Source organism: Mastomys coucha, unplaced genomic scaffold (genome assembly GCF_008632895.1).
Source record: "Mastomys coucha isolate ucsf_1 unplaced genomic scaffold, UCSF_Mcou_1 pScaffold16, whole genome shotgun sequence".
Taxonomy (NCBI): domain Eukaryota; kingdom Metazoa; phylum Chordata; class Mammalia; order Rodentia; family Muridae; genus Mastomys; species Mastomys coucha.
The window spans coordinates 25,048,499-25,059,649 of NW_022196898.1; the positions used below are offsets into that span (position 1 = coordinate 25,048,499).

Below are 11,151 nucleotides of genomic sequence, written 5' to 3' on the forward strand. Positions count from 1 at the left end.
AGATACTTCAGGTCATGTCCTTTGTCCCTTGATGTTTCAGACCACGCCCTGGGACCTTACTCAATAGGCATGCATTGTTGGATACCATGTGTTCCCATCATACTTTACTTTCTAGTACCCCAGCTTTTCTCCAATCTAGTTCTTTGAGGTAGTTTGCCTTTATTTGGTGTCATGTTCTTAACTTTCCATCCCTATTGGCATTTGACTTAATTTTCCATGGGATATTTAGGTGATTAGTAAGCTTTTGACTGTCTAAATATTATGCAAAAACTAATATATAAATGTATAAATATAAAACTACCACCATAACTTTGAAGGGGGTCAAAAATGAAAATTACTACTTACTAGGACAGACAAGAAGCAAAATCAGGAGTTTTAGATCAGCATGAGTAACATAGAAAGATTCAGAGAAAGTAGAAAGTGCAGGAGGGAGCATACTGGCATTCAATGATAAAGTCTTGAAGGTTAAAATACATTATTCTGAACCATCAAAAATTCACTAAATCATTTCAACAGAGTTTTTAGTGGCTTCCAAAACAGGTAAGCAAGTCTCTTAAAAAAGAAACCATTATGGGACCAGAGAATAGGCTCAGTGGTTAAAAGCACTGACTGCTCTTCCAGAGGTCCTGAGTTCAATTCCCAGCAATCACATGGTGGCACAAAACCATCTGTAATGCCCTCTTCTGGTGTGTCTGAAGACAGCTATAGTGTATGCATATACATTCAATAAATAAAATTTATTTTTTAAAAAAGGAAAGACAACAAATCATTATATGGAATTCCATGTATAAAACAGATCAGTGATCAGCCTCCCAAGCAGCTGGGATGGTGGATGTGGACACCAAGGCCAGTAAGAATTGCAGTTTTATGGATAAGACAAATATCTCAATTTGAAGTTACTTTTGACTGAAAGCTGTTCCCTAATGTCTAGTTCTCTGAAGCAGGAATGTCTAGGGGAGAGTTTTCTCTGCTTTTGGCAAACAGCAATTTCTCAGCCCCAGAAGTACTGAAATGGAAGAACAAATGAGGCTCATGGCTTCCCACCCCTCTGAGCATCTTTAAGCAGTTAATGTGTGTTAGGAGGAGTGGATCAGTTTCTTCACTGAGAAAGCCACTGATACGTTATACATGCTCCAGTAAATAAACTCCTACCCACACTCACTCGAGAAACTCAAATCAAACTCCATGGGCCATGTACACACAAGGCATTCAAGTAGAAGGGAGACTTGTAAAGGAGTAGGTTTTACAAGAGAGAGAGAAGGACATGGTTTTACCAGGAGAAGAAAGTGATTGAGCAAGGAGAATAGGGAATGAAAATGATTAACATTCATTGTATATATGTATGAAACTGTTGAAGACTTATTTTTTATGTTTTTATTGGTTATTTTACTTATTTACATTTCAAATGTTATCCCCTTCCCAGTTTCCCCTCCATAACCTCCTATCCCCTCCCCCACTCCTCTCTCTATGAGGGTGCTATACCCCTGTCCCCTACCCCCATCCCACCCCAACTTTTGCCTCATTGCCCTAGCATTCCCCTAAGCTGGGTCATTGAGCCTCCACGGGACTAAGGGGCTCCCCTTCCATTGATGCCGGAAAAGGCAATCCTCTGCTACATATCCAACTGGAGCCATGGTCCCCCCCCCCCCCATGTGTACTCTATTTGTGGAGAATGAGATGCAAACTGCATGCTTACAGAACTTGCATTTTATTGATTGATGAAGTTAAAATGTAACGTGATCTATGTATCTAGTTAACACCCTGAGCCAACCTGCTGGATCAATAAATAATTATACAAATAAAATGTGGTATTTGCTCCTTATTCTGTGCAAAGAGGTTAGATGTTTGCTTTGAAATAAAGTCTATTTCTTCTGTGCTATGAACAAGGAAGAACCCCTTGTCTTCAAAGGAGTTTTATTTGCACAAAGGTCAAGCAGGAATTAACTATATCTAACTTGATCCTTCAAGTTCTAAAGTCAGAGAAGAGAAGGAAGAAGCCAAATACCCAGAGACATTTTGTACAAGTTTCACTTCAACAAAACCAAACGCATAAGCATTTCAATAATAGAAATGGCTTCTCCATGAACTCCCATAGCTGTTCCCTGAGAACCTGCCAGCCATGCCTTCTGAGAAGCAGGTAGGCAATCTTCGCTCTCCCTCCTCTCCTCCAAAAGCAATCCTCCATTCTCACTCTCATGTCTGATTCACCACCTGCTGTGGCCTCTCTATACTCTCTGCTTCCATCCTCTAGAAACTAGGCAGATCTTGCTAGCAGACTTTGCTTTCTTTCCCTCTTGTGGACCCCACAGATCCTCCTCTTAGCCTACCTGAATTCTTAAGCATCAGCCTCCAATACCTAGAAATGAGGTCTATTAGTGGCCACCCGTGCCATGGACTCGGAAGCCCTCCCTACCAGGCAACCCACAGCTACCACATTCTCAGTAGAACCAAAGAGAGGAACAGAAACCAACTAGCAGAGGCCCTAACTAACAGACAAGACCAGATATCCACACCTAGAATTACAGTCATCCTAATTCCAGATGCTTAGATACAAGCACAAAGAAACAGAATTAAGAACAGCCAGGACAGCATGTCTCCACTAGAGTCCAGCAGCCCTATTACAGTAGCCACTGAGCAATACAATATAGCTAAAGCACAAGATAAGGGCTTCAAATTAGCCTTTATGAATATATGAGAGGTCTTTAAGGAAAGTATGAATAAATTTATTAACAAAATGTATGTAAACACAAACAGTGGAATGAAATAAAGACCATAGTTCGAGACATGAAAGTAGAAATAGAATCAATAAAGAAAACACAAAGAAGTAAAACAGGAAATGAAAAATTTAGGAACTAAAAAAGGAACTTCATAGGTATGTCTCACCAATAGACTAGAAGAAATGGAAGAGAGGCTCTCTGGCATTGAAGATAAGATAGAAAACTGGATACATTTAGTCAATGAAAATATTAAATCTAAACAACCTGGTCTCTAGTAGAAGCACAGATCATGGACTGTTGGCCGCCTGCGCCAACGTAAATTAAAGAAACGGTTCTTCTGGAAATAGAAGTTAGAAATAGATAGGAAAAGATAGAAAGAGATATGAGAGAGTGGCCACAGAAATACCTACCCATGCTTGGAAGGGTAAAAATTAGACAGCAGACTTTACCGTTCAGCCATCTTGAATTTAATGAATCCCCTTTGTTCCCCCAACAGGTAAAATTCCTGGGGCATAAACCACTCCCCCCAAAATACGTCCGAGTGATAGTCCAATCAGCGAATTCCTTGTTACTCTGTGGGGGTGGAGCTTTCGAATGTAACTATAACCGGGTTGGAGGCGTGGTGAATAGCAGGAGATGGGCAGAGAGGTGTGGCTATCAGAGGCAGGTCTCAAACCAGGAGGGTTACAATGGACATCCACAGTCTCTGGTTGCTGCATAGACTGAAAGCATCAACACTGCCTGCTGCAGCAGCACAGACTGACCATGGACACCAGTAAGTCCCCAGCTTTAGCACAGATCACCACGAATGCCCACATGGCCTCTGGGGGTACAGCATGGACCTTGAAGGGCTTTCAAAGAATCTCAATCCAGATAATGAACCATTCTGTCTCTGGGCATCCTGTTGCTCAGAGCCAGGATGATAGTGTGGCTGGGTAGCATGTTTAGAGGTAGAGCTTACTCAAGGTCCAGGCTGTGCATACCACCCGGCCAGCCCTACACAAGCAATAACACGTTCTCCTTTCTACCCCAACCTTCTGCCACGCCTGTCATTGCCATTGCATCTCAAGTTTTGCCCCTCTTCACTGTGTATTACCTCCCCCTATTATTGTATGTCTCATCTCTCCATCATATATTTGTTCATTGAAGTTGAAGTGGCACTGGAAACTGCGTTGTGTCAGGCAGCATATATATATTTGCCTAAAAACCTTTCCATGCACATAATCATTGCAACTAAAAGTTGGCCTGGTTCAACCTTTCTAGAGCACTATAATCACTGGACCATCACTGAGACTCATCTCAGACATCCTGCTGTTGCTGCCCAGGGTCAGGGTGATTTTGTGCCTAAGCAGGGAATCCAAGGGTTGGATTCACAAGAGCTCCAGGCTGCTGCACAGCACATTTCCCTGCCTGTGGTGCAGCTATCCCAAGGCTCACTGAGCATTATTGTGCCTGCAGCCTATTGGCAGTGTCTTCCTCCCATCAAGGTGAATATTAGAGGTTGCAGCTACAGTGGCAACTCACTGCAGGCTGGCCAGAGAGCAGACAGCAGGCCCTATTTAGTAATGACAGGTTTCTTGGGGAGCTCCAGGCTGACGTACATCTCCTTGTCTTAGGTGCCACAACCTTTACACTTGTAGCCTGTGGGAAACACCTCAGCCTCTTTCTCCCCTTCTTCCAGTAGGGTGAGCAGCAGCAGGTGCTCCATGCTGTGGGCCAGCACTGAGTAATGATGTGTTCTCTGTCCCCTGAGGCCACACTCTTCCATATCTCTCCCATATCGTTCCGTTCCCTCACTTCTCTAGTTTCACTATTCTCTGCCGTACCCACATCATGTGTGCTCTGCCACACCATTTTTTCTTCCAGTTCTATGAAACCACTTTTTAACAGCATCTTTCCAGCACACCTGACTTTCTTAGATGTTCTGGGTATACTGAAGGGTCTGAAGACTCCATCTCACAGAAGGGCAGTACCCCAGCTTGGGCTTGGGTTCTGAGACTGTTACTCTTCCATGCTGTCTGTGGGGCTGACAGCAAGGACAAGAGGGGGCACTGGCCCCTGCTTGAGCTGCTGGGGGTCATCAACTATGGCCTGGTGCAGGACACCTTAAGCCAGGGGATGCAGGGAAGACTCAATTTCATCTCTGTCTCTATGCAGCCCCAGGAGCTATGTGCACCTTCAACATCATGGAACTGCCTTCTTCACAAATTGCCCCTTGATACTAAATATTCCATGTATGTTTATCATCATGGATAAAACTCTACTCCAAACTGATCATGGCCCTTAATGTAGACCAGATATGCAAAATCTGATAGAAAAAGTGGAAAATAGTCTTTAACTAATTGGCACAGAAAAGAACTCTCTGAAGAAAACACCAATAGCATAGACACTAAAGAGCAACAGTTAACAAATGGGACCTCATACAATGGCAAAGCTTCAGTATATCAAAGAATATCATCATTCTGAGAAAGTAGCAGCTATAAAATGGGAACCGGTTTTACTAACTATGTATCTGATAGAGAGCTAATATCCAAAATATATGAAGAAGTAAAAGTAACAACATCAACAATGTTGGGTCCCTCCCTTCTGCCTCAGCTGCATGACACCAGAGCTTGAGACCAAAGACTCAACTCAGCATGCTCTGCCTGAAACAAAGGCTCACTATTCTGAGTTCCCTTCAAGGATTCCAGAGGAAAGTAGCCAGCTGGCTGGCACATCTGCAGCCTGAGGACATCTGTTGTTGACCTCCTCCCCCACCATGGACTGTGCCTCCGGCCACTCCCCTGAGTTGAGACCTGCGGGATGCCCTGAGCTGTCACCTTCAGCCCAGCAGCTATCTTGCCTTTGACTTCCCCTTTGATCTGTTCAGACTGTTCCTGACTCCTCCCACATTGCTTATGTTATTCAAATGTCATTGTGACCTAGAGATTCAGTTTTGCTTTTTTGTATATAAATGCTGAACCCCAAAAGTAAAGGCAAGCCTTAATTGGAAACCCTCAACTTGGCTTCATGTCCTTTTGTTCTCGAACTCTGTGTTTCAGGTCTTTTCCTCCCTTCGAGCAAAACCCGGTTCATGAAAATGCAGGACAGTTTCACAACAATAACAACAAGAAAACCAGACATCAAGAAAAGAAATAACCCCATTACAATTTGGGTAGAAATTTAAATAGAGAACTGGCAAAAGGGGAAGTATAAATGGCTAAGAAACATTTAATGAAATGTTCAACATTTTTTTGTCACCAGGAAATGCAAATCAAAACTAATTTGGGATTTCATCTTACATCAGTTAAAGTGGCCAAGGTCATTAAAATAAATATAGCTCAGTCTGGTAAAGATGTGGCATAAGGGAGCCGCAACTTTATTGCTGATGTACAAACTTGTACAGCAACTAGGGAAATCAGTACGGCAGCTTCTCAGGCAACTGGGAGTTGGATCTACCTTGAGCGATTCTGCTCTACCACCCAAAGGACTCTACACCCTCCCACAGAGACACTTGCTCACTCATTTTCATTTAAGATTTATTCACTATAGACAGAAATTGGAAACTAAATATTTACCAACAGATTAATGACTAAGGAAAATAAGATATTTCTTAGCTACTTAAAAATACAATCTTCAGTTAAATGAGTGGAGCCAGAAAAATGAATTGTCCTTAGTGATATAACCCAGAGCCAGAAAGAAAAATATGGTAGGTGTTCACTTATATTTGGATAATTGCTGTTAAGTCATTGATAAGCAGGGCATCATTCATATAACTACAGAGATTAGTTATAAAGTAAGGGACCACTTGGAAGGGATGGATCTCCCTCAGAAGGGTGAAATGGAAGTTTCTGGTTGTATCATGTGATGAAGACTCAAGTAATGTTTTGTATATATATTATAGCTTCTGGTTTTATGTTTTTATGGGACTTCTATATGTATGAACATGTGTGTCTCTGCATCTATGTGTTTCTTTTGCCTTTTCTTTGACTCTTTTTCTTCTGTTGTGCTTTTGTCCTATTCAGATTTGTTTGTTTTAATCTATCTTATTTTATTTCAGTATTAAACCATAAGTACTTGTGTTTTTAAATGAAAATCAGAAAGGGTGTGAGTTTCACCTGGTTGGGGTTGGGTAGAGGTGGGAGAAATGGGATAAAGAAACCATAATTGAAATATATCGTATGAAAAATCAATTTTTAATAAAAATAGTGATAATGAAAGCAGTGGACATTGAAGGATGGTTACAGATGCCCAAACACTACCTTCCACTATTCATTTTATTTCTGCCGTCAGGTTTCAAGTAACACCACAGTTCAGTCAAGTCCTCCTGAGCAATGTTCACTGTTAACCTGTCCTGGAAGCACAGGGGCTCCTTTGACAAGCTTCCAGAGAGTGGTAACAAGACCTCCTAGATGGCCACGTTGCTAGGTAACAGTGTGTTTCCTTGGTCATGGTGAATCCACAGGAGACTCCTGTCCCCAGAGTAGCAGCAGATTCTTGGTGGACAGTTCTCATATCCTTGGAAATGTGTGATAAACTATCTACAGGAAAATAGCTTTTATGAAGCAAGAAGAACTTTTATTTCCACCTTCCAGACATGTTGAAAAGGTAGGAAAAAAGGAATTTAAAGTAACCTTTGTTATTATTTGAGAGTGATCACAAAAGTCCAGCAAGTATAGATCATGTTACCAGATTATATTGCAGTTAAGGTAACATCCTGACCTGGTGGCTGATGAAGGCTGTTGCTTCCAGAGTCAAACAAACTCAGCCATCATCATCAGCTCAATACTCGCAGCTAGCTGTAAACCCAAATGCAGTCCTAATCATTGCCTTGTCAAAGGAGGTGTGCTGTTCTTAGTAGCTATGTCTGCAGATATTCTTTAAGATGTAGGGGTAAACTTCAAGGGGATAAGTGGAACAGCTAAAGTGTAATACCTATTAACCTTAACTAGGTACATGCAAATAAATCTACTTACTGCCTAAGGACAACTCAAAATTAGTGAAGGGCAAAGTCTGTGCCTTCCCTTCCTCATTCCACATTACATCACTGCCTCCTAAGGATTTCTCAGATCTTGCAGGTAATTTAAAAATATGCATTTTGGAAAACTGTAGTTTTTTTTAAAATGTAGATTGCTATATAACTTGGTTTTCATCTTTTAAAGTGTGAGATCCACATTCTGCCTTGAATATTATGTATGCCATGCCTTCATAAGATCTAGGAATTTGTTGTGGCTTCCAGGTACTGCCAGTTGTCCAGAGAAAAGTTCTTAGGTAGGGAGCTGATGAAATGCCCTGCTCTGTAAACCAACTGTGTCCACCTCAAGCCGTGTCGTCTTAGGGCAAACTCAAACTAAGTGCTTGATAATTTAGAGAACTGACAGGGAAAAGTAATCATCTTCAAATGGGTAGAGATTCTGAACAGTATTATGGACTTCATTTTTACCTGCCCCAGACAGAGGTAATTTTTGAGCTCTATGTAAGTTGACATTTGCCATCAGCAATGTTATTTTTCAGTGTGTTTTCATGATACAATATTTAAAGACAATGTAAAACAAGTAACTCTGAGATACAATTTATCTTCCATTACTGACTATTTGAAGGACAAAAGGAGGAAGAGAAGAATATAGGGAGGCTCAGAGACAGGACAAAAGGAAGGGAGGGAACAGGATAAGAAAAGGAGCATAGACAGGAGATCGGAGAATGGGAGGGAAGCAAAGGAGGAACACACTCTGTTTTCTTAGCTTTGATATTTTTCCGGTCACCTTGTCTGCACACTGTTATTAATAATGCTCTCCTAAAGGGGTCCCCTTCATTTGGGGTTACATAGTTTTGTCTCTTATCAGAGGACTGAGGCCTATCACATGTCTATCAGTATCTATTCTCCTCTGGAACCTGCTTACATTTCCCGAAATTGTAACAATATACAGAGAGGGCAGGGTAGGAGCCTGAGCAGGACTCGGTGTCCTAGGACAGCAAAAATCTCCAGTTTCTAAATATGAGTTTTAGAGAGGATATGGAAGTATTTTTATCTGCCTTGGCCTAAGTACTTGAGCACATCTTTTGCTTTAATAACTATCAGTGAATGTACTAATGACTTCTGAAATTTAAAAGCTTTTTCTTTGTAGAAGGCTCTTCTTTGTTTTCTCACTTTTATTGTACATAGATTTGGGACTCACTGATGTTTGTAAAGCTACGCATGGAGATGTGGCAATGGAAGCATGTAAAATTTGTAACAATAAAAGTTGTTCTCATAAAATTAAAATCCAGCTCAGCTGCTAATATATGTAGCAAAAATAAACAGGATGAAATTTAACTCAGATTGAGCATGGGAAATAAACAAATATAATTGTATAGTTTTTCAAAATTAAATATTATCTCATAACAATATAAACAATCTCAGACTTGTCTATTGTGATCCTAGGCTTTGGGTTAACAGAAAGGATTTATAATGTCTCTAAAAGTCAGTTTTCCAGAAGAGTTGGTTAATAAAGTTGGTTAATATGTGCAATTTATAGATTTAGTCCTAAGATTTTAATGTAGACTTATTTGAGGGTAGTAGTAATTTCTGAATTTAAACCTGGTACATTTCATTTGTCAATTCAGAATTAACAATTCTTAAATATCAGATTACTTCTGGGTTTTATGAGAGCTCCATTAAGAGTTCTACCTATTTTTCATTATCATCTCTAGCATGCTGACAGCACAAACACTGCCAGTGAACAAGCAAACAAAATATAGTTCCAGAAAAATTGAAATGCTAGGTAAAAAAAAAAATGGGAAAGGGAGCTGGGCAGGATTGTGTGAGGAGGTGACCTGGAGGGGGGCAGTGAGTGGGATGTAAAGTGAATAAGTAAAAAGCTTAAATTAAAATTTAAAATATCTGAGACACATTCTATCCCAATGTGATGCTCCATCATGAAAGCAACTGTGCATGTCTGAGACTGCCTGGTGTAAACAAATATTTCATTGGATTTCGGAGCCCAACTCTCTCTCTCTCTCTCTCTCTCTCTCTCTCTCTCTCTCTCTCTGTGTATATATATGTACATATATACATATGTATGTGTGTATATACACATATATACACACATATATATGTGTGCATGTATATATATATATTTGTGTGTAAAAATATATAATATTTGAAAATATATATGTATAAAGTATATATTAATATTTATATTTAAGGATGAAGGAGGAGCTTGTAGACTTGGGAAGAGTGCCTTTTGTCAACTGAAAATAAATTGAACTTTTGTTCCCTTTCCATGAATAGAAAACCCTATTAATGGGAAAGCCACTAATAGAAATGTAAGTTTTAGAAACTGACTTGTACTGAATGCTATTTTGTTCATGCTGTGTGTCATAGAGAAGCCCCTGGCCTTGATGTGAGCCTAGTGCCTCTTCTTCCAATCAAGAAGCTCAGCTGACCTCTGGGAAGTAGGTTACCTGCTACTTCCTCCTTTGCTTGCCTTACAAGTCATGTATCTGCCGACTACACACTTTAATTAAATGGCTTTCACTGCTGCAGACATGTTATGAGGGTCATAAATTCATGACTGTAAAGGGCACCACGGTATTCTGATGGAAGGTGCTTGGGAACTGATAAGTTTGTATTGTTATTTTTCATCTTGCCTTCTCAGCTCACCTGATGACTTCTCGTTAGTCATTCTACATGTTTAAAAACAAGAATAGATGGCCAGTTCAGACAATGCCACCTATTTTTAAATATACTATAAATCAAGCCTGATGGATGCTGTGTAACCACACACAGCCATGGAACTTTCTCTAGGACAGCTTTATATCATTGCATTAATAACATTAATTCTTCTTTTATAAGGGTTTAGATTTGTACTTTATGATAGCTGTTTGTTCACTGCTGGAAGAAAAATTAAAAATGAGCAAACCAATATACTATGTAAAGCACATGCGTCTGGTTTATTTCGAAGTGAGGGAGTGAGGAGAGGCTTTTATTGGCAGAATGCTGTTGTCTACAGGGCTGTTCTATCCAGTTCCATGTTAACTAGTATTTGAGGTGAATGAGACCTGTTCACATTTGCAAGTTCTATTCAGTAATGCAATTATTTATACATGGTCAAGTGGGACACTCAGTATAAGAAAAAATCCCATAGTAAAAAATTTCCTTATCAAGTGTACTCTAATGATGGTAGAACCTTATAATTCCTTAAAGAAGTGCAGTACTTATCTGATACTTACATTTCATTTGAATCCTTGTGATTAATACATGGACATTTATTAGGGGGGCTTAGGAAAACTAATCTTTCTGTATTAGTTACATCACTGATGTTGTGATAAATTAACATGACCAAGTAATTTATAGGAGAAAGAGTTTATTTGGACTTATGGTACCCAGGGGATAAGAGTTCATTCATCTGGTGTCCCTCAACAGAGGAGTGGATACAGAAATTGTGGTACATCTACACAATGGAGTACTACTCAG

General features: G+C 40.1%; 1 protein-coding gene across 1 annotated transcript in view; it reads left to right on the forward strand.

Annotated features, from left to right (window-relative positions):
* Positions 1-3,339: 3,339 nt before the first annotated feature.
* Positions 3,340-11,151, forward strand: part of LOC116094384 — a 52,474-nt gene continuing 44,662 nt past the window's right edge. The window contains exon 1 of the mRNA XM_031376188.1: positions 3,340-3,492. Within this exon, the coding sequence (XP_031232048.1) occupies positions 3,407-3,492 (86 nt within the window). The 5' untranslated portion in view covers positions 3,340-3,406. The remainder of the gene's footprint in view (positions 3,493-11,151) is intronic.